Raw genomic sequence first — 27238 nt, forward strand, 5'->3', positions numbered from 1 at the left:
ATGCCACTTTTGTCACAAATTTTCAACTTTTTCCCCTTCATGCCACTTTTCTGAAGTGGCAATAAAAGGGTGAGGGAGCAGGACAGCAGGTCTGACATATTCATCTTTATTCACTCGAGTTTTCTGGTGTGAATAAAGACAGAAATGTGAGGATTTAGGCTACTTTCACACTAGCGTTCGATCGGATCCGTTCTGAACGGATCCGATCATATTAATGCAGACGGAGGCTCCGTTCAGAACGGATCCGTCTGCATTAAAATGGCAAAAAAAAGCTAAGTGTGAAAATAGCCTCGGACGGATCCGTCCAGACTTTCAATGTAAAGTCAATGGGGGACGGATCCGCTTGAAGATTGAGCCATATTGTGGCATCTTCAAACGGATCCGTCCCCATTGACTTACATTGTAAGTCTGGACGGATCCGCATGGCCAGGCGGACACCCGAACGCTGCAAGCAGCGTTCAGCTGTCCGCCTGTCCGTGCGGAGGCGAGCGGAGCGGAGGCTGAACGCCGCCAGACTGATGCAGTCTGAGCGGATCCGCTCCATTCAGACTGCATCAGGGCTGGACGGCTGCGTTCGGGTCCGCTCGTGAGCCCCTTCAAACGGAGCTCACGAGCGGACACCCGAACGCTAGTGTGAAAGTAGCCTTAAAGGGAATCCGTCACCAGTTTTATGGTGTCCTAAATAAGGGCTACTGACAGATCCCTTCAGCCAAATTCTGGTTCACTTTATTTAATTGACCCAGCTATTTTGCAAAAATCTTGTATTGAACAGCCCTTGCTGATGAAACCCCATATTCATTAGCTCCTGGCTCTCCCCACCCACCTGCTGTCGATTCCTATGGAAAAAAAAACGGTCAGTCAGAGGCAGGTGGCTGAGCAGAGCCATGAGCTGATGAATATGGGGGCTCATTGACAGACACAGGAACGGTTAGGATTTAAAAGTGAGGGCAGCAGAAAACTGGTGACACATTCCCTTTAAAAGGTGTTGCATGGCCAGCGGAAGGATGCGACGAATCTATGCGAGATGTGCGCATACTTTAGCTGCGGAGGGGAAATCAAGACCAGTGAAGAAAATACCGGTCTTGATAAATGTACCCCCCAGTTAGTGCTGCAGCATAAACATCTACAGCAGATGCTTCAAATCCTTCTTGTGGCTCCCTCTAGTGGTGACTGCTGGCAGCAACATTGCTGGAGATTTATCAAGACCGGAGTTCCTGAGTCTTGGTCCTGTGCGTCAGAGTGAGATGCTAGAAACTCAAATCTAAATCAGCTGGTGTAGACATGAGCTATAAATTATGCCAGTCTCTGGTGTAAGTTATAGTAAATCCAGTAGCCACTGAGGCACCATCCCTCCTGCTAAGCCCATCCTTTTTATCGACACATTAAAAAATGTATGAGAAGCTGAAGAAGTAAATTATGAGGCGCTCTATAATTTGCAACTTTTTAAAGCCATAAAAGTGTCATTAAAGCATGAATAAATCTCCCCTACTATGTTTTAAATGCGGTTAGCTCTGATTAATAGTATTTGGGAGTGGAGGCAAGCAAACCCTACGTGGAGCACAACCTTTGTAAAAAAAAAAAAGGACCAAGGAAAGTGGATGAGGAGCCAAACTGAACTAGCCGTCTATGTGGTTAGTGTATATTCCATGCATGTAGACACAAGGACCATGTAACTTTCCTTCAGATTTTTGTTCTTTAGGTTTTCTAATTTTGTAACTTCAAAGAGGTTTTCCGACTTTTTCAACCGATGACCTCTCCTCTGGATAGGGTCAAACACCTGGGACATTGGCCAATCAGCTGTTTGAGATGACCTGGGTGCTCACAGGAGTGCCGGCAGCCTTCTCGCAGCTTACTGACATCACATTCATTGGTCTAGTGGCCTAGGTGCAGCTCAGTCACATTCAAGTGAATGTGGATGAGCTCAGATACCAAGAACAGCCGATATTCAATGTACGGCACTGTGTTTGGTAAGCTGCAGGGTGTCGGACCCCACCGATCAGATACTGAGGACAAGTCATCAAAAAAGTTAAAAAACCTCTTCAATTAAGTTGGTATACTCGTTCTAAAGCTAGCATCAGATAACATGGATTTGAACATCCAAAAAAAAGCTAATCATTTAAGACCTGACGTGACCCTATATACATAAAACTCATTATTTCATGAAAAGGAAAACATTGATAATATAGGCATCATTGTTCTGTTCACAAGCAGATAAATTACACTAGGTTCCAAAGCTCATGACAGTATATATGTTGCCGGTGTTCGGATATTTACAGGCAGCTGTACAGAACAGTATTGACCCCTTTATAATCTGCCGTCATGGACGAAATGTATGGAATGTATGCGACTTACATCACAGTGCATAAACATGCAGCACCAAGAAACATTAAGGACAAAATAATCCCTGCAATACAGAAGGCCACAGCACAGAATGGCTAGATATCACCAAAATATATTGTTACCTATCACCCAAAAGTGTTGGTATCAAAATGTGTACAATGTTTTGCGCTACATACATAAGCATCTCATGTCATTAATAGAGTGTCAAAAAGTTACTTTACAGCACAGTGGTTAAGGTGCGGTATGCTTATGGTTATACAATATGAAGACCACTTGTTTTCTATAGTGTTTGAAGAGAGTAGCAGAAGACATGGTCAACCTACACTTCATTAAAACTGCTTCTTCTCAGAAGTTGTGTGTGATGAGCAACAGGGACTCAAAAAGTAAAGAGGTGATAGAAGAGAGGCCCCCGGTGGAGAGGCGTTACAAGATATTTGGTTAAAAACTCCTCTTATACATGTCCGTATTTCGTTCCGCAAAATATGTATACCTTCCATGTACATTCCGTTTTTTCTCACTCTCAATAGAAAGGACTGTTCTTGTCCGCAAAATATACCAGAATAGGAAATGATGTTCTATAACTTGCAGAATGGAAGGATCGTCTAAAAACACTGACGTGTGTGCAAGGCCCCATAGAAAGGATTGGGTCATTGTGCTGTCCACAAAATATGCAAAGAGCACACAGATAAAATTTTCAAATCATCTGCATGAGGCCTAATGATAATGGAGTGGCTCTTCATATCTTCTCCATCTGATTTTTCAGGTATCAGGCACCAGAAGATCATAGCAATGAAGTTCAGGAGCCAGAACTCCCACTGAAATCCGAAAAATGCACTTGCTTCAGAAAATGGTTTGTGAACGCTTCTCCTAGGCATCGGTTATGGCAAGGGTGGTCTTAATTGTCCTGCTAGCAGCAGAAAACAAGTATAAAGACCCTTTAGTCAGAACAATGGGAGGGATCCTCGCTCTCTCACTACCGCCTTTTCAAATGGATGATCTTCCAATGAAAACGGCAGAAAATGTGACTGTGGACAAACGACCTAGTACAATATATTGTACATTTTATACCTCCATGTTTGTGCCATTCCACTTTATTAACATTGTTGAACCTTGATGCACAATTCTAAGGGTACGACCTCACGGTGCGGTTGTTCAGGATTCGGCTGTGCTGAGGGACAAGTACTGCGCAGCAAATTAGGCTGCAGCTGCCTCTTATTTAACTGATGAAGACCACACTGTATACTCGGCCTGCATTGTTAATGGCCACTGGGCATATTTAATATCACGCTACGTTAATAATGCAGACCAACTGAACAGTGCGGTCTCATTAGTTTAGCATTACTCGACCACAGCATGGCCATATTCAAAACACCCCACGACTGTGCCATGTAGTCGTACCCTAATGGTTACTGGGCTTTTTCTGAGTTACATATACATCATTCTAAATGGATTAGAACATCTGACCAGCATGAATAAGAAAATGGAATATCAGCTTGGGTGATGGGTCATACAGCTCTATAGATGATTGTATTGTCTGATGAACTAGTATTATCATCCATCCAACTTAAGTCTTGTTTACATTGTGCTTTATAGCAATCCTTATGCAAGTCAGTTACTTTGAGAAATACGTAAATTGCATAAATCATATTACTAGCTGTTTTACTAATTAGTTAGAAAAGTATTAATTATACCCATTCTGGAGAATGCACTCATTTACTTGGTGTCATATGTAAACTATACAATGGAACAAATGCCTACCGTTAATAGTGCTGCAGTACTCCAGTGCATGACATTATGCTGTAATACAGTAGCTACAGTACTTTCCATTTTTCTAAAATAAGAAAAAATATGTTCAAGCAAAACTACTTGAGCTAAGACATTGAAATTTTTCCCTAAGAGATTGGACGATATTCTGCTGATTGGAAGGTGGTGCCCTCCAAAGATAGTCATTGAGTTTACCAACTTCATCATAACCCGCTATATCATCAGGTGTTTGCTTCTCATCTAGAGACTTTACAGGAGTAGTGGGCATACTAAAGGAATATGGGGTACTGGTGCTACATGGAGTTTGAACAAGTTCAGAATGACCACGCATATGAAGTTTCATTGGCTGGTTGGAAGCAACCTCCAGCTCATCATCTTCATCTTCTGACTTGATCTCCACGTAGTCATCATCGTCATCATCTCCATCACCAGCACCATCAGTGTCTTTAAAGTTTGCTAAATAGTTCAGAGTAGCAATTTGAGCATTAAGAGAGGAGAGCTTGTTTAACACCAAGATCTTCTGAGAGTCTTGCAACGTCATATCCGAACTCTCTTCTGAATGCCTAGTCTCCTCAATGTAACTGCCACCAAAGTCATAGATATCTGACAATCGCTTAGGCTTTAGAGGCTGTGGTGAAGTAGAAGTTTTAGTCGGTCTGATGGGCTCTTTTGTCCTGTGAATTAACATGGAGGATGAGGACTGTGAGCGAATATATGGCTGCGTTTTTTCATTGACTATTCGTCTGCCCAAGGAATGAAACGCTTGCCCCTGACTTGCATTTTCATCATGCTCTTGACTAATTGTACTCCATCTCTGATTATGTAGGCTTGATTGACTAGATTTAACCAAGGATGGAACAGAGCATGCAGAAATTATATTTCTTTGCTGGCCTTTCTGCCCATTTGATGGAATGTCAGATTTTGCCTTGAAGTCTTTTATATCAGGCCAGGTAAAAAAATCTGCATCTCCATTGATGTGCACAGAATTCACACTTGTGTTACTTTGCTGGCATGCTTTACTCCTTGGAGCACCTGCGTGAGTTTGTTGGTGATCATGTTCTGTTCTAAGTACAAGTGAGTCTTTTCGACTTGTTTTAGATTCTTTAGACGTTCTTGCTGGTGATTCTCGGAAGATAATCTGGTCATACAGCTGAGAATATTCTGCAATTCTTGCTCCTGTGAATGGTAAAAATATCTTATTTGAAATACACATCCAACGAGAAATACAGCAGCACTCTGGATATCATACACTTGATGGATGCAAGCAAATTAGCCCTTAATTCTGGGTCAAATTCCATTTGTAATATATCTACTCCATTTCAATGTGCCATGCTGGCCATAGACTTGTGTTGTTCTTCCTGGAGAAAATTTCACAGACCCCCCCAAGCCTGGCCGGACCTGTGGTGGGAATTAACTGATTCCTGCCACTGGATTTCGCAGGTCTCAGGTCTCCCCATGTCAACATCTAGTGTGACTGGCTGCAGTGGTGATGTGTCACCCATGCAACATGTGACCTAATGACATGACGCATGGGTGACAAAGTCCATGCTGCAGAAGCCACATGACCCATGTCAAACTGGATGTTGATATAGGGAGACCTGAGTCTAGTGGCGCCTGAGGGGGAGTGATGGAACCGGAACCCAGCAGTGGGGATCAGATAGGTATGATTCCCAATGCGGGTTCGGCCAGGCTGGGAGGTCTGCAGAAACAGTCCCAAGGGGTGAGCAACCCCTTTAAAGGGAACTTACGAAAATGTTGTCCAGTCTTCTGACATCATGTAATGGAGCAGGAGAAGTTGAGCAGATTGAGCGGACAAAGACTCCATATAACTTATAATTTATTCATTTAAATCACTGCCTCTTCTGAACTTAGTCACTCCACCCACTGGATTCCTAAGTGGTTGACAACCTTCCCTGTATCAGGTTGCATGCAGGTAGCTGTCAGTTAATAATTAGGACTGCCCAGTGGACCCCCAAGACCAGAATAAGCAACGATTCAAATGAATAAATGATAAAGATATAGTGAATATTTTCCCACAAATTATAAGTCAATCTACTCAGCTCCTTCTGCTCTATAACATGTTGCTGGTAGAACAGATTGCTTGTTTAACATGACAGATTGCTTTTAACAATTATTAGTGATGACTAGTTTATGCAATTATTTTAGGGTTGTTGGGGCGTTGCTAGGTCAAAACATTTGGGGCCTGGGCCCCTGATGTTTTTTTTCCCAGGCCCTGAATGTCCTGCCTGTCTGTTAGATATAACTGTATTGCCTTCCACAGGATGGCAATACAATTTAATCTAGTGCACGGCAAGAGCTGAAGGACCTGTGTTGCCCTCACAGGTCATGTGATTAGTTCTAAATGCAGTAGGTGAAAAGGACCTGGGATGATGTCACCATTGTGTGATCAGTGCATGAGAGGACAGCTCAGCAGTGAAGAGAAGCCCTGGGAAGAGGCTGAGGTGAGATCTGCTACCTAGCGGTAAGTGAAGGGAGAGGCAGAGCAATAATGGGAGTTGTGGTTATTTAACTGGGACTGTATGTTAGGGTTGAAGGGAGGGAAGTTATTTATATGGGGCAGTGAGGTGGAGTGATGCTATTTACATGGGACTGAAATTTGGAAGTGGCTGGGGTAGGGTGATGTTATTTACATAGGACTGTATGATGAGGGGTAATGTCATTTCTATGGACTGCATGTTTGACTGGGCTGGGGAGGGTGATGTTATTTACATGGGGCTATATGTTGAAGGCAGCTGTGGAGGGAGTGATTATTTACATGGGATTGAATGTTAAGGGGTAATGTTATTTACATAGGACTGCATGTTGGAGGTGGCTGGGGAGGGGGTGGTTTTATTTACGTGGGACTGTATGTTGAAGGTGTCTGGGGAGGAAGTGATGTTATTTATATGGGACTGAATATTGAGGAGGTGATGTTATTTACATGAGACTGTATGTTGAAGGCGGCTGGGAAGGGTGTGATGTCATTTACATGGGACTGTATGTGAAAGGCGGCTGGAGAGGGGGTGATGTTATTTACATGGGACTGTATATTGGACGGGGCAGGAGAGATGGTGTGATTGTATTTATATGGGACTCTATTGGGGAGGGAGGGAAATGTTATTTACATGGGACTGTATGGCAGAGGTGCTGAGGAAATATAATTTCTGAGGACACTAAATGGAGGAATATAACTACAGGGGGCACTGCAGGCGGAATTATAAATACTGGGAGGGCTTCAGGGCGAGCATTATACCAGTAGGGGGGCGATATAAATAATGGGGTCAATGTGGGGGCATTTTAAATCCAGGTGACATTAGGCGTTCTTATTACTACTTGGGGCTCTATAGGAGGGACTTATAGATCGGCCTCATTTCTACAAAGAGCATTATGGGGGCCTTATTACTACTGGTCTGTAGAGAGCTTTATTACCACTGGGGGGACAATAGGGGGCCTTATTTATACAGGGGACTCTGTAAGGGCATTATTAATACTGGAGGGCTCTTCTACTAATGAGGGCACTCTTGTGGAGCATTATCACTGTTGGGTCCAGTAGGGCCAGTATTACTAATGAGAGGGAATTACTATTGGTGGGACTATGAGGAGTACTGTTACTATGGGGGGCACTCATTTTTCTTCAGGATAGTATTTGGGGGTACAAAAAAGTATGTCTGTGTGTCACACTCTGCAGAGACGAGGCCGCTGAGAGAAGTTGTCCGGACCAAATGGAGAAGATGATGACCGAAGATCTACATCGGAGGAGATGTCACCTGGGAGCCCTGGATGTGAGAGGTATGTGCTGCTGTATTGCAAGTACAGGAAAATGTCTTTAGTGCTAGTGTTTGCGCTCCTGTTCACAATAATAATCTTTGTTTTGTCAGTGCAACTAAACTGTTCAAGTTAGAAATTAGTGGTACACGCAGCACTGTAGAGCCACATTGTTTCCCGCAATATGAATGGTTTTCCATGGCACATATTTTGAAAAGATCTGTTCTGTTTGTGTATGACCAGTGTTCTGATTTATCAGGGAATTTTTTTTTACATAATCCGCTTGACCATGTATACTTTTATACAAGTACGTCATGAATTTTTTTTTTATTAAAGGACTATAGGTCTATAAGTTAGGCATTCTTTATACTCTTCTTCTAGGCCATACCTGAGCCACTTTGAAGTCAGCATAGGAAATATTACAACCATCACCCAGTAATATGCTACATCAGCATCATTGTCTTGAGCCACCCAACACTTTTTGTAAGAAATATTCCATTACTGGTGACCACAAATATGGTGACCATTAATGTTTATAGACCATATGGTCACAGAACGTGACAAAACTGGAGAGGAGGCGGCATCAGAATAAATGGAAGGGTATATATGAAGGACAATTACACTGCAGTAGGGGTAAAGTTTTGTTTTAAAATTATTTTTATTGTTTGATGACCCAAAAAATAGTTATGGCAAGTAGAATTAGGTTTTAAAGGGGACCTGTCACCACTCCTGACATGCCTGTTTAATAGCTAAATGCATCCCCCATGTAATAATTCTGGAGCATCTATTCTTATGGCTCTATGATGTGTCGTTCCTTTTATTATTTCTACTAGAAGTAATGACTGAATTGCTAGCAGTCTGCAGTAAGGGTACAAAGGGTACATATCGTCCTTGCAGTTTTCTTACCTATTGCTGCCCCTCCTTGTTTCTTCTCTTCCATTATAGCTGCAAGGTCTTTTGATTTCAGCTTGTGTGATTTAGAAGATTGTTGTTCCTGTTCTGGGCTTTTGATTTTCAAAAGTTGGTTAGCTTTTTTAATTTTTTGACTGTATTGTCGAGCCATCAGAAAGACCTTATTTTTGGATTTTTCAATGCTGTCCAATCCCTGAGCAGCATTCATGGAATCTGTGTAAGATAAGGTACTTTGGGATGAAAAAAAAGGGGATTCTATAAATGTCATTTCACCAGTAAGGGACGTTCTCTTCAAACTTAGCAAGGAAGTGGTGGGAGAGGTTGAAGGGCTTGGGTCCTGTTTCCGGACATTTGGACTGTTGCTTACTGTTGTCCTTGGTAGAGTTGAATTATCTGGTAAACATAATGATGATATTGAAAACTGTGATCCTTTGCTAAAATGAGACCTGTTCACTGTATGTTTCTTTTCACGGACATCATCTTTACTCACAGGAAAGGAAGCCAATGATCTGTCACTTTTCTTTTCTTCATTCTTTTTTATATAATTTTCCAAGTCATTCCAGATCTCGTCTACTTCTTCAGACAACTTGTCAGCAGTTGTTTTGTGAGGAACTGAACTTGAGTTTGAGGAATTGTTGAGTAAATGATTATAGTCATCTCCTAATGGCACACGGTGGTCCATAGAGTCATCCTCACTGAACTGTAGACTTTCTTCAGAAACAAAATTCTCTAGCTGGTCAAAACACTGAAAATCTCCATCTAAGCCTAAAAAGTTATTTCTTTTAGAATGTGATTTCCTTGTTATATGCTCCAGTGATTGTTCTGGAATGCATATGGAGTCATAAATATTTTCCTCTATTATTCTGAGCTCTTGAGAACTAGAATTAGGTGTTCCTTTTCTATACATTGCTTTATCTCTGTTTGGCACTGAAGTGCTGTTAGCCTTTTCATGTCCTTTTACTGTCCAAACATCAGTGTTGATCTTACTTTGATGGTCAGTATCACGTCTAGGATGATTGTGAAGGTAATCAGTTTCTTCCCTTCTTGTGAGACCCATTAGCTTGAGATCATCATAACTGATATTATCGTAGACATGTTCAATATCGTCATTTGTCAACTCCTCAGAGGAACCAAGGGAAGAAAACTTTTGATCAGATTTATTTAAAATATCACAATGAGAAAACTGGTGACTGCTGTTAGTCTGCCTACTTCTCAAATTACAAGAACGTGTTTTATTCTCTCCTACACTACTGGCTCTTCTGACAATTTTGCAGTAGGAATTATTGACAGTGTCTTCTTGCATTAAGCCCAGGTGCCAACTACATGGTCGACTGGAGGCACCTCTTTCTTCTTGGGACCTTGATGACTCTAGCCTAGAACATTCATTCATCATAAACATTTGATAATCATCGTCGTCATCTTCATTATCGTGAGGTGATCTTCTAGAGGGAAAGAGGGCTTGTCTAATTTGGTGATCTGTCCAAATATTTCGCAGAGCAGTAGTATTCCCAAGGATATTCATAATTAAAGAGCTAGTTTGGGACACACTTTGCTGTCTGTCCAAAGGATGAACAGCAGAACTTGAAAACCGTGTACTTGATTGTGAAGACTCTTCATCTGACTGGTCTTTTGAGTTCTAAGAGCAAAATCAAAATTAAAATATTAACACATAAAGCCCATTAACATTTCTTTGTTTCTAATTGCATTTTGATATTACTATAAATAAGTGTGGGCTACATATTCAGTTCTCCACAAAACTGTGGAGTTCTACATATCATCTGTCTTGACTTATGATTAAGCAATGGTCCACAAATAGAGTATTTAGTGTTACTAAGCACCCTGAGGGTGCTTTAACACAATCTTTTTGTCATGGTATTTTTTGGGCCCTCAAAATGTATCCCAAAACACCTGACTTTTGCAGATTTGTTTGTAGTATTTTGTCCAAATAGTGTGTTCGAGCACCTAGAGTTTTTAATAGCCTCATATATATTTACAAAAGGAACCTCCAATTTTCCATGGAGGTAGGTATCTAGGGTAGAATCTGATGTAAAGTGGAGTGCACATTATTTAAATGGTTGCCCCATGTCACCGTTTCCAAGGCAAGATGAGACTAAGTGCCAGCCCTAGGTGGTCGGGTTGCGGAAATATCCAAATGGGCTGGCACTCCGCTGTTTCAATAGCTTCCATTATAGTGAATGAGAGCTATGCAAACATCATAACAGAACTAGGTACAATGCTTCCATACCTCCCTGTGTTACAAAACCAGCATGGCTTGCTCTGCTGTATTGTTTCCATAGCCGTTTTTCACTACAATGGGAGTAACAGAAACAGCATAGTGCCCACTCTGCTGTTTCTCTGTAAACCTGGCCACATAGGGCCGGCGAGATGGGACAACCCCTTTAATACCACTAGGACAAAACAATACCCAAGTAGAATGCAATAGGGTATTGTTTTGCTTAAATGGCAAATTGGCGATTCTCTTTAAAGTTACTGTCTAGTTCCCAATTACAGATTCTCAATATATATATATATATATATATATATATATATATATACACACATATACATATACATACACATATACATATATATATATATATATATATATATATATACATACATACATATACATACACACACACACACACACACACACACACAGGTGCAGAGGTAGCAGTTGCTACCAGGCCCAGGAGCCTGAGGGGGCCCAAAGACCCTTGTGCCACATAAGACACTGGCATTATAGAAAGTGCATACTGGTCAATTTACACCTCTGGCTGGAGGGAAGGGTTAATAATTTGGCATGAGGGGGTGCCCTTTCAATGTTTGCCTCAGGCAGCAGGAAGGCTATGTGCTCCCCTGCCCCTTGCCAGCAAGCATTAAGGGACGGGACCCAAGCTGAACTCTTGCACCAGGGCCCATGAGCTTTCAGCTACGCCCCTGCAACGGAGGGACCTCCCGGTGCCTAAACATTTTGTGGAAGCTGGGCACAAGGAAAAGGATCTTAAGTTTAGGGTGATAGACCATATCCCCCCACTTAAAAGGGGAGGTAACAGGGAGAAGAAGTTGAAACAACGTGAGATTATGTGGATACACAAGTTATGTACACTTAGGCCTGAAGGTCTTAATGCTGAATGTAGATGGGAATTATGTGGATAGGTAATGTGCTACTTGCTCATCAGACGTGGAGGTGATAATACTTGTCTAGCTAAGTGGGGAGGATATACAACAGTGCTACTTTGAATTGATTGTAGTATGAGTTTATTTATATACTCTCTTTTGTATTTACAGATAGAAACATGAAAATTTAATGATCCTTTGTCTTATGGTTGGACTATACCGTATATGGACCACCCCGATGCGCGTGCGTGACGGTGACCACTGGTTGATGTGAAGGAGGGGCATCAATGACAAGCCACACACTGCACGCTATGGAAATCCGACCGGCACCAATTTATTTTTGAGACGATATTAGATGCAAATTCTGGCCTGGAATCTATATGCCAGACGGCATTTCTATGTATATCAAACTATTAGTGCATGGAGATGGGAAAGATTCCCCCCATTGTAACTGCACATATGTTACCGTTGAGGATGTGGTTATGGACCTAGGGGGCGACACCCCTTCGGTTTTTTACCGATGTTTTGGTGGGCGCTACTCCTGGGTACATTTACACATCTTGATAAAGGTCGGTCTGGTAATTGTGCGATGTATGGCTACTTTGTTGCCTCCTCTTTCCCCTTTACTATTGTACTATACTGCGTTACCATGGCCACTTACACGCCCTCTTGACGCCTTGGTGATGCGGTCCGGGCGTGTGTCTACTCTTTCCCTCCCCCTGGGGCCGCTGTACTCGCGATGCGTTCCGCTGGGCGACGTTGCGGTCCAGGGTACATGCGTGATGACGCGGCCATGTGGGGAGGTGGACGAGGGACGCACTGCGCGGCGCATGCGCTTGGCAGATGGGGAGACTCTGAAGCAGGCGCACTCGGCTGTTCCATGACGGTTAGTCCCATGAGTTTTTAACCCCATAGGGACACAGCCTTATTTCAGCTTAAGGACCAGGCCATTTTTTGCAAATCTGACCACTGTCACTTTAAGTGCACATAACTTTAAAACGCTTTGACTTATCCAGGCCGTTCTGAGATTGTTTTTTCGTCACATATTGTACTTCATGACAGTGGTAAAATGAAGTCAAAAAAATTATTTTTTTTGCACAAAATAATACCTAATTTACCCCAAAATTGCAAAAATTAACAAATTTCAAAGTTTCAGTTTCTCTACTTCTGTAATACATAGTAATACCCCCAAAAATGGTGATGACTTTACATTCCCCATATGTCTACTTCATGTTTGTAGCATTTTGGGAATGATATTTTATTTTTTGGGGATGTTACAAGGCTTAGAAGTTTAGAAGCAAATTTTGAAATTTTTCAGAAATCTTCAAAATCCCACTTTTTATGGACCAGTTCAGGTTTGAAGTCATATTGTGAGGCTTAGATAATAGAAACCTCCCAAAAATGACCCCATCTAAGAAACTACACCCCTCAAGGTATTCAAAACTGATTTTACATACGTCGTTAACCCTTTAGGTGCTGCACAAGAGTTATTGGCAAATGGGGAAGAAATTTGAGAATTTCATTTTTTTGTCTAATTTTCAATTTTAACCCATTTTTTCCACTAACAAAGCAAGGGTTAACAGCCAAACAAGACTGTATCTTTATTGCCCTGACTCTGCCGTTTACAGAAACACCCAATATGTGGCCGTAAACTACTGTACGGCCACACAGCGGGGCGTAGAGTGTAAGGTGCGCCGTATGGTTTTTGGAAGGCTGATTTTTATGGACTGGTTTATTTACACCATGTCCCATTTGAAGCCCCCTGATGCACCCCTAGAGCAGAAACTCCCTAAAAGTGACCCCATCTAAGAAAGTACACCCCTCAAGGTATTCAAAACTGATTTTACATACGTCGTTAACCCTTTAGGCGTTGCGCAAGAGTTATTGACAAATGGGGATGAAATTTGAGAATTCGATTTTTTTGTCAAATTTTCCATTTTAACCCATTTTTTCCACTAACAAAGCAAGGGTTAACAGCCAAACAAGACTGTATCTTTATTGCCCTGACTCTGCCGTTTACAGAAACACCCAATATGTGGCCGTAAACTACTGTACGGCCACACAGCGGGGCGTAGAGTGAAAGGTGCGCCGTTTGGTTTTTGGAGGGCTGATTTTTATGGACCGGTTTATTTACACCGTGTCCTGTTTCAACCCCCCTGATGCACCCCTGGAGTAGAAACTCCCTAAAAGTGACCCCATTTTGGAAACTATGGGATAAGGTGGCATTATTTGGGGGACTATTTTTAGGGTACATATGATTTTTGGTTGCTCTATATTACATTTTTGTGAGGCAAGGTTACCAAAAATTGAGATTCTGAAATTTCATCTCCATTTGCCATTAACTGTTGAGGAACACCTAAAGGGTTAATAAAGTTTGTATAATCAGTTTTGAATACCTTGAGGGGTGTAGTTTCTTAGATGGGGTCACTTTTAGGGAGTTTTTACTCTAGGGGGGCATCAGGGGGGCTTCAAAAGGGACATGGTGTCAATAAAAAAGGCCATCAAAATCGGCCTTCCAGAAACCATGTCGGTCCTTTCCTTTTGCGGCCTCCCTTTTACTGATACAGCAGTTTACGACCACAAATATGGCATTTCTGTAAACTGCAGTATCAGGGTAATAAATATTAACTTTTGTTTGGTTGTTAACCCTTGTTTTGGTACCGAAAAAAACGGATTGAAATGAAATAGTGCCAAAAATTGAGTTTTTGGCACCGTTTTCATTTTTTTTTTTTTTAACCGTGTTAATCTGGGGGGTTAGGTCATGGGATATTTTTATAGAGGAGATTCTTACGGACGCGGCGATACCTAATAAGTCTACTTTTTTTTATAATTATTTAGGTTTTTGACTATATTATCCTTTTTGATACCCAAACATTTTTTGGGTATCTCTAAAGTCTAGGTGTCATTTTTTTAATTTATTTTTTATCTGATTATCTTATGTGGGGGCTCATTTTTTGCGGGACGAGCCGACGGTTTTTCTGGCACTATTTTGGGGGCTATATGACTTTTTGATCGCTTGCTATTAAATTTTTTGTTATGTTTGGTGACAAAAAAAAAATCTTTTTTTGCACTTTTTTTTTTTTTTTTGGACCGTGTTAATCTGGGGGGGTTGGATCATGGGGTATTTTTATAGAGGAGATTATTACCGACGCGGCGATACCTAATATGTATACTTTTAATAAATTATTTTAGTTTTTTTGGGTGTCTCAAGTCTGAGAACCATTTTTTTTTTTATCCCATGTCAGTCCTAAATTGGGATATAAATTTAGTACTCCATGGAAGTGTGATACTCCCTGAAGCAACCAATAATGCAGAGGCCCGGATGATCGGGGCACGTGTCACATTGAGTTGTGGTGTCCTTCCGTATCCCCCTCCTGTGACACACTCTGCACCTTTTTTGGGTTCGTCCCTTCTTTCCAGTATGGGGGACCACACCTGGAAAGTGTTGGCCAGGGACGATCCGGGCGCCTACAGTTCCCGAGGTACTCCGGCCTGCTCTTTCCCGGTCCGAAAAGATCAGGGCCTTGAGGACTGCCTCATAGAACTGGAGGAATGTCCCTGTGCTGCCAGCGCTTCGGGATAGTACAAAAGAGTTGTACATGGCAACCTGCACCAAGTAGACCGCAACTTTTTTGTACCATGCCCGGGTTTTGCGCATGGCGTTATATGGCTTGAGGACTTGATCAGAGAGATCAACTCCTCCCATATACCGATTGTAGGCGACGATGCAATCGGGCTTGAGGACCGTTGCCGCGGTACCTCGCACAGGGACAGGGGTGATGCCGTTACCATGAATTGTGGACAGCATAAAGGACATCCCTCTTGTCCTTATACCTGACCAGCAACAGGTTTCCAGTGGTAAGGGCACGGTTCTCACCCCTGGGGATAGGTACCTGGAGGGGGAGGGCAGGGAGGCCGCGTTGATTTTTCCGCACGGTCCCACAAGCGAACGTGGATCTGGCGGCAAGGGACCTGAACAAGGGAATGCTGGTATAAAAGTTATCCACGTAAAGGTGGTAACCCTTATCCAGCAGTGGGAACATAAGGTCCCACACAAGTTTCCCGGTAACACCCAGAGTGGGGGGACATTCTGGGGGTTGAATCCGGGAATCTCGCCCCTCGTGTATACGAAATTTGTAAGTGTACCCTGAGGTACTCTCACAAATTTTGTATAGCTTCACGCCATACCTCGCTCGCTTGGTGGGCACATACTGGCGGAAAATGAGTCTCCCCTTGAACGCAATGAGAGACTCATCAACCGCGACCTCTCTTCCAGGTACATAGGCCTCCATGAATTTGGCCCCAAAGTGATCGATGACCGGCCGTATCTTGTACAGACGGTCATGGGCAGGATCACCTCGGGGGGGACATGCTGCATTATCGGAATAATGCAGACATTTCCGGATGGCCTCAAACCGGGAGCGTGTCATGGCCATACTGTAAAGTGGGGTCTGGTATAGGACGTCCCCACTCCAGTACAGCCTGACACTGGGTTTCTTGACCAGGCCCATATGCAGCACGAGGCCCCAAAATGTCCTCATTTCGGCTGCACTGACCGGCGTCCAGCCACCGGGCCTGGCCAAAAAGGAGCCCGGGTGTTGAGCGACGAACTGTTGGGCGTACAGATTCGTCTGCTCCACCATCAGATTTACCAGTGGGTCACTGAAAAAATGACGAAAAAAGTCATATTCAGTGTAGCCCACTGTGGAAATCTGGATTCCTGATTGGCCTACAAAATCAGGAATCACGGGCTCGTATCGCTCTGGGCTACACCAGACAAATTCACCGGCAGGGTGCTCCGGTGGATTTAACTGGTGGGCCGGGAAACCAGTACGAGCCCCAGAGCTGCTCGTACTAGGCTGGGCCACAGGGTCCCTAACATGGCGGTCCCCTTGCTCCGCCTGGCGGCGTCTCCGCCGCCTTGGGGGCTCATCATCATCGCTAGATGATGAGGAGGATGCGGATGACAACAGGAATGTGGGGTCATCCTCATCCTCACTGGGACTCTCGGATTCGGAGGCAAGCTGGGCGTATGCCTCCTCGGCCGAGAACGTCCGGCGGGCCATAGGGGAGTGTGTGTCTGCGTGTATATGTGCGTGTGTGTAACTCTCTTTATTTTGTGTGCGTGTGTGTGGGGGCACGGGTGTTCACGAACTCACCCTAAAACTAACAAAAAATAAATAACTGACTAAAAAAAAAGGCCAAAAAATGTGGAAAAAAAAATTCAAAACCGCTGATCAACCGTCCGAAGTTGATCAGCGGTGGGGTGTGCGATGCGCTAACAGTGGCCGGACACTAAGAGTGCCGGCCACAGTCAGCGTACACAAAAAATAAATAAATAAATAAATAAATCCTGCACCCCAAAAAAGTGGGGGAAGGGGGGAGGGGGGCAGGGGGGGGCAAGTGGCAGCACCCCTGGGGGGTCTAGGGTCACACAGCTGTGGACCCCAGACACCCTAACTAGGGTGATGCAATGAAAAGTAAAAAAAACTAACTTTCCCTTTTTTTCCCTGCCTAACCCAAACTTTCCCTAGCTGTCCCTATGTACCTGATGGGGGGGTGCTGGTGGCAGAGATCGGGTCCTGGGGGCACAGATCGGGTGCAGGCAGCGGTGCAGCGGTGGCAGCAGACACGTGCAGGCAGCTCTTCTCTCCTCCGGCTCCGGAACACAAAAGGAGGAGGAGAGGAGCGCCTGCCTCTTTTGAATCTGCCGCCGGACCGCCCACTGACCAATCAGAAAGCGATCCTGAGTGGTGATGTCACCATCACCACTCAGGATCGATGGATGGTGATTGGTGGAGTGAAATCACACCACCATCACCATCCTGTTCCGGGTTATCGGGTCTTCAGAGACCCGAATAACCCGGAAACGCAGAAAACCGCAGGTCTGAATTGACCTGCGGTTTTCTGCGATCGCCGACATGGGGGGGTCACAGGACCCCCCGGCGCATTTGCCCCAGGTGCCTGCTCAATGATTTGAGCAGGCACCGGGTTCCGATCACCGCCCGCCGAGCGGCGGTGATCGGAACCATTCATGACGTACCGGTACGTCATGTGTCCTTAAGTACCAGGACATCATGACGTACCGGTACGTCATGTGTCCTTAAGAGGTTAAAGTGTAACAAGATACAGCTGTATTATGAACTGGTGATTTTAACCCTTAGTGTATTGAGCACTTTTATGTTCACATATGTTAGATTGGATGTCAGATATAAGGGACTAGAGCACAGTACATCAGATCACTTTATATAAATTGTATAATGCCTAGGATGTATGATCCACACTATTGATTGATGTCATAAGGGGTTTTATGATAGTTTTATCCTTTTGATACAAATATTGAATGAACACAAAAAGTCATGTGATAATGTGATGTCTGATGGTCATGTGATTTTATTGTTAACATGTGGTTTCACTGATTGCACTGAATTTGTAATGAATTGTGGGTATATAGACCCCACATTTTAGCACTGTTGTAGGCTTGACAAAGGCCTAATTGAGAAGGCTGAAACATTGCTGGGAATAAAGTTTGGGGTCGTCACCTTGTCACCAAAAACTGGAAGTGCTGCCTCTTCATTCATTGAAAGAAAAAAAAAAAAGAAAAAAAATTATATATATATATATAGAAAAACAGAGAAATCCAGCGGGAGCATCAACCTAGGTGTGGGTGCACTATCCGGTATAAGGTGGCGGCAATACCTCAATTGTTATAGTAGCAGGAAAGTCCAGAATGCACTCCAAGATAAAAGTGAAAAAAAGTGATTTATTCACCCATAACAGGCATAACTCGCTAGTTATGCCTGTTATGGGTGAATAAATCACTTTTTTTCACTTTTATCTTGGAGTGCATTCTGGACTTTCCTGCTACTATATATATATATATATATATATATATATATATATATATATATATAAAATTCTGTAGCATCTTGACGTAGTATACGTTAATGCAGTATATAAAACTTTTTAGGCCTTCTGATTGAGCTGTACGGGGAACGGAGCTAAAAAAAAAATCCACTAAATCCACACAAGCGTCACTCTTCACACTCACCATAGCAACGTAGGCATGGAATTACATCCTGTGAAGAGTCTTACGTGAAAACCCTATGAAGCATCTAAGTCTACAATAAAAGCAAATTAAATCAGGATTTTATACAGAAAGAAAGTCTTACCTGACTGTCACATAAGCTCAGGTTAATGCTTCTACGTTTCTCAACATTTTCTGCGGCTTGGCTGTTCAACCTCTTTCTTCCTCCTTTAACCTTGTGATGAGAACCATGCTGTGAATTTAGGAAATAAAAAAGATTTGAATAATTGAATGTAATGTAATGTTTGAATGTAAATAAAATTAGAAATGATATAACAAATGCAATAGTTCTGGATAAACATTTACTATATCACCATATAAACATACATAATATATATAATAAAAAAATGCAAGGATCATTGTATTAAAGATCTACATAAATTGTACAAACCAGGTCAGAATCCTCTTCATCATCAGCGTCAGTCTGTTCTCCTGGTCCAAGATGTAATTTTTCATTTTTATAGGTATGGTGGAAGAAATCTGGTGAGTTGCATATATCAGTACTGTGAGAGAGCACTGCCTTTCTCATTCCTGGGCTCAGAAGCATATCCCTTGATCCTAGTTTAGCCGCTTGACATAGCAAATTGCCGTGCATGCTGATGCGCTGTAAACATAAAAAATAAAAAAACCTTCTTAGACATAGGGGATATTCACCTGACAATCTATACCTATTCTTGATGCAGAATATGCCATATAAAATTAAATGCTAATCCAATAAATGTTCATTATTATTGTAATTTGAGAAATAAGGGCTGCTTTCCATCAAAAGGTCCCTGCTCATTGGCTACTGTTGTGGTCACTGGGGTTGATTATTATATATGTATTTCAGTAGTATACCATCCATATAGACATGGTACTGCTGCTTACGCTAGATGGGTATTGAGGCTAAAATTGAACTTCCAACAAGTGCCAATTTAAGTTTTGAAATTGGCTTTTACAAAGGAAGGTTTTAGTGATGGGCCCTACCTTCTTCCTCTGTTTCCAGATCATAGTAACTTGGCGTGCCCTTTTGGCACCGTGTCCTGATGATCATGGAAAGAAGTTGGGGGCTGGCAGTCACTTGTATGCTGGCATAATCAAGGAGCTTACAAAGGAGGACATGCGTGTGTGTGTGTGAAGGTGTGTTCTCCTTACTTTACCGCCCTCCATGGTTTTATTGATATTGCTTGGGAAATATGATTGTTAACATACCTTTTGTACGTCAAGACTCATGTCTGAAAAAGAAACATAAACCAGATCAATAAAGGGAAATCAATTACATAACAGCTAGTTTTTTACAAACGCATACAGATGTAGCCGAGCTAAAACTGACTCGGATAAACAAGATAACACTGTGACATGTGTTATCTCGCCACTGAAATCCATTGAAAAGTTAGTTATCCTTTTTCTTGCCATTCTTTACTTAAAATGTTAACCATCAAGTTTAGCAGGGCCGGACGTTTAACCCAGCCCTGACAATTTCCTGCTTGTGTAGGTGCTACAATTAGCCGAGCAAGGACTGAAGTTCTGCTTTGAAGCAGCAACTGCACAGGCATGTATACCCGGAAGTGTAGCAGCTCCTGCACAGTCGCTGCTCCAAATCACTGCCACATTGGTTCTTGTTGTGCCCCATGAGCCTCCAGTTCCTAAGTTGGTAAAACTGTCCTCCTTACTACGTGTCAGCCCTGCTACACGTAACCACTTAGCTGCTGCCTTCCGAAGTTTCACACCTTCATCCCCCACCAATTGATTCCCCCCCCCCCCCCCCAATATCGGCTTTGATCTTCCACCCTCTTGGCGCCTGTCATTCTGATATCTTGCATGTTTCGTGTCACCACCCCAATATATATCGGATGTTTTACCCTATTTATTTTTATTTTTTTCTCCCAGAACCAGGCAAGGCCAGCCCTGTCAATCTAGTGGCAGGTGGGCACTTCACCTGAGAGGGCAGCTTCCCCACAGGTGAAGAAACCCTGCTGATGAAACCAATACATTTTTTTAGAATTGATTCGATCATCTCTAATATACATCTTTTTACAACTTACCGTTTGGTTTCATGACTTTATGTACATTGGATAATGGTTCTGAAAAACAATTTAAAAACATTAAAAAAGCACTCCAGCAATATTTAAATGCAAATAAAAACAATGCAATGAATTTGAAAATCTCAAACTCATCTTTAGAACACATAGCAGATGTTACGTTTGGCATTTTACCTTTTAATGGAAAAAAAGAAAGAAAAAACTAATTTAGGCTACTTTCACTTGTACAGAAAAACACTTCCATTCCAATAATACAACCAACTGCATCCATTCAGAATGGATCTGGTTGTATTATATAAAAAAAAAAAAAAAAAAAGATCCGCCACCATTGACTTACATTACAAGCCGGACACAAAACCGCTGCTTGGAGCAATTTTGTGTCCAGCGTGGGAACGCTACAAACTGGAACAGAATACATTCTAATGGACTCTGGTCTGGTCAGTTTCCTCCTCATTGACAATAAATTGGGACAAAACTGAAGCATTGTGCTGCAGTTTTGAGACCCTGTACAGCACAACACAAGTGTGACAGTAGCCTTAGAACATTATGGCAGCAACGCATCTCAAAAAAGTTGGGACAGAGTTATTTTTATATCTCAACCACAGTCTGTAAATGTCTGGGAAGTAAGGAGAACAATTTCTGGAGTTTTGGGAGAGCAACGTTGTACCAATCTTGTCTGCTGTAGGATTTTAACTGTGCACTGATAACATGCTTGATGGTCCCTCTCCTCTTGAGTCCTTTCGACACGGCATTGGTTTCCCAAAAAATAAAAAATTTGATTTATCCAACCACAGAACAGTTTTCCATTTTGCCTCCATTTTAAATGAGCTTGGACCCAAAAAAGATGGCATTGTGTTGACATATGGCTTCTTCTTTGCATGATACAGCTTTAACTTGCCTTTATGGATTGCACCGCGAACTGTGTTCACAGACTATGATTTCTGGAAGTGTTCCTGAGCCCATAAAGTGATTCCCAGGACAGAATCATGCCCGTTTTTAAATGGAGTGCCGTCTGAGGGCCTGTAAATCACGAGCATCCAATTTTGACCATCGACCTTGTCCCTTGCTCATATGACTTTTAATGTTATTATGTACTGTAGATGGTGGGATATTCAAAGTCTTCATAATTTTACATTGAGGAACACTTTTCTGAAATTGTTCCACAATTTGTAGACACAGTTTTTTGCAAATTGGTGAAACTCTGCCAATGTTTTCTTCTGAGAGACTATGCCTCTCTAGCATGCACTTTTAATACCCAGTGATGCGACTTTGGAAATTGCTCATACAACTGTCGTAGTTTTATTCCGGCAGCCTATCGGCATGTTTGCCATTCTGCGGCCGGACCTCTGGCCTGCCCCCATTATAGTCCAAGGGGGCCGGAGCAGACTTCTGGCAGCACCGTGCACTAGCGGCAGCTGTAATCCAGCAGGCTGTTCTCCCGCCGAAACAGCCTGCCGGAGAAGGCTGCCCCTAGTGTGAAAGTAGCCTTATCTAGTTTTAGTCAATTTATTGTTAAAGGGGGTGTGCAGTACTTTAAAGAATGTCATTTAAACCTCCTCTAGTCTCGTACAGGGCATTGCTTACAATTCAACTTTCCAGGTTGTCGGTGTAGATAAGCTGGAGCCACAACACTTCCCACAGTGCTATGTGCTGTAAGACCTGACAGAAATGTACACGCCTACTACACCCTATCCCTGGGCCGAGAACTCTACCCACTACAACCTCCATCATCCCCTTATTGGCTCCTCCTAATGTTTCCTCCCACACAGCCTCCCTATAACAAGCTGGGGACTCCGCCTACTGTGCTTGTGGATCAAGATCATATGGGTCCTAAATCACGGCCATTCGGCCAGTTATTCTGACAGAGGGCATGATGGAAGGCCTGGTCGTGACATCAGCAGAAATACAGTCTCCACAGAGGGCACAGGCATGTGACCACTCTCCCGATCTCCAGACCAAGACAGGAAAAGTTGTGCAAGTACAATAGTAAGTTGCAAGGCCCAGCATGAGAGCACAGGGAAATGGAAACATTTATACCCGGATAACGCCTTTAACTAGCAGTACTGCTCCCCACACATTAATAACTCACTACTATAAAAACGCCTTAACGCACGTAATCTAATCTAGAGCTATGTTGTACTGGGCTAATTGCCTATACTAGAACATATGCTGCTGTTAGACAGTCATACCGTATGAGAAATTGCTGCCTTACTAAAGTGAATGGATTTTGCCTTGAGGCTGTGATACAGGACATAATTCGCTGCTGTAAGAGCAGTTAAGAAGCTACCAGATATATTCTGTTCAAGCTGAAAAACTGCTCAGGCAGAAAAAGCTTATTTTTCCTCCAGCTGTCACAGCAATGACTGAACTGCTGCTTGAAGCGTCCTTGGGTATCATGTACTCCTGATGTCTCACCTATATTAAAGGTTTGTTAAATCGTCATACACACAGCTTTTATGACTCTTTACTGTGTTATTTCCTATAAAAATTATTTTGATTTAGAGAGGTATTCCAGGGATAACTATAAGAACAGTGGGTGTCCTACCAGTCGGACTCCCACTGAGAACGGGGACTCTGTACCCTGCAGGGCCGACCATCAATGAGGACTACTATAAATGTTTATTTGTGTGTGTGCGTGCGCGCGTGTGTGTGTGTGTGTGCGTGCGCGCGCGCGCGTGTATGTGTATGTGTATATATATATATATATATATATATATATATATATATATATATATACACACATACATATATACATACACACACACACACACACACACACACATACTAGAGCCGAAACGATTACTCAATTTAATTAATTAACACAAAAAATCCTTGATGCAATTTTTTGCATCGATGATTCGTTTGTGCCATGTGACCATGGAGTGCGAGTGAAGAGCTTGCTATTACTCACGCTCAGTGGTCACCCGCCTGCCCGCACAGTGCTGCATTGTCAGGACACAGTGCACGTAAGCATGCACTATGACCTGATGCTTTGCAATGGCAGGTCCCAGTGCAGCGTGTAAAGAAGATCCTGGAAGATCTCTGGAGTGTCGGCATAACCCCTACAAGAAAGGTAAGTCTTTTAGTTCACTGGCGGTGCGGCTGGGCACTGATGGCTAGGAGGGGGAGTGTCGGAACTGATGGCAGTGGGGGCAGCTGGTGGCACTGTGAGGAACTGGTGGCACTGCTGTAGGAACTAATTGCATTGGAGGGGGAACTGATGGCATTGCAGGGGGAACTGGGGGGAGCAACTGATGGCACTGGGTGGAGCTGATGGCACGGGGGAGGAGACTGATGGCAGGGGTGCTGATAAGTTTTTATAGAAAACATTTTTTTAATTAGTGTTTTCTTATTAGAGTACTCTATTTATCTTTGGATTAATCGGTAGAATACTTGATTACTAAAATAATCGATAGCTGCAGCTCTAACACATACATTGGTCTGTGTATGTCCTAGGAAACTTTGATGCCACCTTGAAGGGTTTGCCCCAGAATTAAAGGGTATGTACACCTTTGGGGGCAATTTTTATTTATTATTGCATTATACTCTTTATTATAATATTATTGCATTATATTATATAGTTTGAGCTAAAAATCATTTTTTCAATTGGTCCTTATTAAAAATAGAGCCCTTTGTTCTGTACATAGCCGAGATGCTGTAGTAGCAGCCTCTAAAGTTTCTTTCCGTCATCCGAGACTGCTCTCTGAGACTGTAAACACTCATTTTAGCTCAGTTCTTATCTTACTGATAAGAAGGTAGCTTAAATAGGTGTTTATGACCTCTTCATAGTTTACAGATAAGGTGTCACAAAGTAAATGTACCAGTCACACAGTTAGAAAAACAGTTAACCCTGTGACAGAACAGCTCAATATTTTGTAATGAAAACCAATTGAAAATATGATTTTTGCCAAAAATGTGTAAAAATGAAATCAAACAAATACTGCCTATGAAGATATACATAGTCTTTAAACGTATCCCCTGTCCACAGAATAGGCTATATGTTTCTGATCAGTCCGGATCCGACTGCTGTAACCACTAAGAAAACACAAGAATGGGGTCCTGTGTTCCCCTGTATGAATGCAAGGGAAGTTCAGCATGCATGCTGGCACGCTATTCATCTCTATGGGACTGTAAAAATAAAAAAAAAAGCCAAGTGCAGCGCTCAGCTATCTGTGTCATTCCCACTGAGATGAATGGAGTTGCAGGCTTGACCTATTAATGTAGGATCCCCATTATCATAATTGATGGGGGTCCGATCTGTCAGAACACCACCAATTAGAAAGTTTCACCTTTCCTGTGGACAACCCCTTGATTAAACACGGCTTCTGTCTAGCCAATAACTGACCCAACAGGAAGATCTAGAGTATTCCTTACACTTACCAGACTTTCTCCGGACTCTGCCTGGGGTAGGTTCTTCTTTTACATTTGCTGTCGTTTTTTTCTCTCCATCTGTAGTGTAAGAAAATCCTGGATGATCTAAAATTGAACCAGAGATTTTTATTAGTGCAGGGGCGTAGCTATAGGGGAAGCAGTGGAAGCGGCTGCTTTGGGGCCCTGACCCAAAAGGGGCCCATCCAGGAGGAGGATGACTAAAAGACTTTGTCAGGGCCCCCTCAACAGTATTACACAATGAAATGATATACAGTGACATTATAGACAGTGTAGTAAATGGATGGAACAGCTGCCGGGCCTGGTCTGAGAGAGCGGTCTTTACTAGCCACAGGAATGGGGGCCGCATGAAAGGAAGGGGTTGCGAAAAAATTACTCGGAGAGGGGGCCCCATTCAAAAATTTGCTGTGGGGCCCAGTCATTTCTAGCTACGCCACTGTATTAGTGTAATGCTATACGCAAGCAAAATGGTAGCTTTCAAGAATAATTATATATATATATATATATATATATATATATATATATATATATATACACACACACACACATGTTTGTTTGTTTGTTCTTCATAGACTCCTATGTGCCTTGATTGATCTCAACTAAACTTGATAAATATACTCTTCACGATTCAACTTAAAAGTCTGGGGGGTTTTAAAGTCCATCCGACAGGGTTATGGAAGTTTCTAATGAAATAATACTGATAAGAATGTGGCTTAGGCCAGTTTTACACTGGCGTTTACTCGTTCAGGCAGGGGAACAGACTGCTGGATCCGTACAACATTGTATACCCGTGAGCTGCTGGAAGTCCACCTGCCCCCAATTCACTATAACAGGGAGTGGCGTAGATCCAGCCGCTGCACGGCAAATATGCAGAGAGGCAGCCAGACAAAAACTGCTGCTTGCAGTGCAACTGCTGGATGCAGGAGATGGTGGACTAGAAGTATAAACAGTAGGGGGCGCTACCAAAGAGGAAAATATAATGTACAAAAAAAACCATATATTTTTATTGCATGTATTTATATAACAATAATACTTAAAGGGGTATTCCCATCACATACAATAGGGGCATATTGCTAAGATATGCTCCTATTGTCTGATAGGTGTGGGTCCCACCTCTGGGACCCGCGCCTACAAGGAGAATGGAGTGGGGACAGCTGTGGCTGGAGGACCCCAGGTTTCCTGGTGTCAGTCCACCACCAAGCGCTTCTCCCCGCTGCTCCCATACAAGTGAATGGGCTTGTATGGGAGCAGCGCGGCCCCTGCTCCCATTCATTTTTATGGGGCAGACAGAAATAGCCGAGCCAGAGTTCGGCTATTTTCGGCAGCCCCATAGAAATGAATGGAGGGTGGGGGTGCATGCGCCCTCCATTCATTTCCCCGCTCTGTTCTCGCTGTAGGTGCAGGTTCCAGAGGTGGGACCCCCACCTATCAGACAAAGGGGGCATATCCTAGCGATATGCCCCCATTGTATGTGATGGCAAACCCCTTTAATTTGCAATGTATAGTAACACGTTTTATGGGATAACCCCTTTAGAAGAGTATAAACACAGCTGAATATAAGAAACATAAAAACTTACGGATAGCATCCATTTCCAAAATTGCTTGCTTTGCCTACAATTCAAATGAAAAAATAAATACTGTATTTTACTTCACAATAAGCAACAGTGTAAAGACATAAATATAAAATACAAAGAATAAAAGCATTACACTATTTAACAACATATAATTCAAATGGCCAAATGATCTGAAAATACATTGGGAAACTCCCCAAAAAATGTATCGGCTTTAGAACATTTTATTAAATATATTTAAGACAACAATCACACAACGGCAGCTTTTA

General features: G+C 42.7%; 1 protein-coding gene across 4 annotated transcripts in view; it reads right to left on the reverse strand.

Moving 5' to 3' along the window:
• Nucleotides 1–568: 568 nt before the first annotated feature.
• PLEKHG1 (pleckstrin homology and RhoGEF domain containing G1) overlaps nucleotides 569–27238 on the reverse strand; it is a 301195-nt gene continuing 274525 nt past the window's right edge. For all 4 annotated transcript variants that reach the window (XM_044290718.1, XM_044290717.1, XM_044290715.1 and 1 more), the window contains 8 exons: nucleotides 26976–27009; nucleotides 25390–25485; nucleotides 21013–21051; nucleotides 20180–20202; nucleotides 19380–19592; nucleotides 19074–19181; nucleotides 8776–10417; nucleotides 569–5280 (listed from right to left, as the gene is read on the reverse strand). In XM_044290718.1, the coding sequence (XP_044146653.1) occupies nucleotides 4193–5280; nucleotides 8776–10417; nucleotides 19074–19181; nucleotides 19380–19592; nucleotides 20180–20202; nucleotides 21013–21051; nucleotides 25390–25485; nucleotides 26976–27009 (3243 nt within the window). In that variant the 3' untranslated portion in view covers nucleotides 569–4192. The remainder of the gene's footprint in view (nucleotides 5281–8775; nucleotides 10418–19073; nucleotides 19182–19379; nucleotides 19593–20179; nucleotides 20203–21012; nucleotides 21052–25389; nucleotides 25486–26975; nucleotides 27010–27238) is intronic.

Source organism: Bufo gargarizans, chromosome 4 (assembly GCF_014858855.1).
Source record: "Bufo gargarizans isolate SCDJY-AF-19 chromosome 4, ASM1485885v1, whole genome shotgun sequence".
Lineage (NCBI taxonomy): Eukaryota > Metazoa > Chordata > Amphibia > Anura > Bufonidae > Bufo > Bufo gargarizans.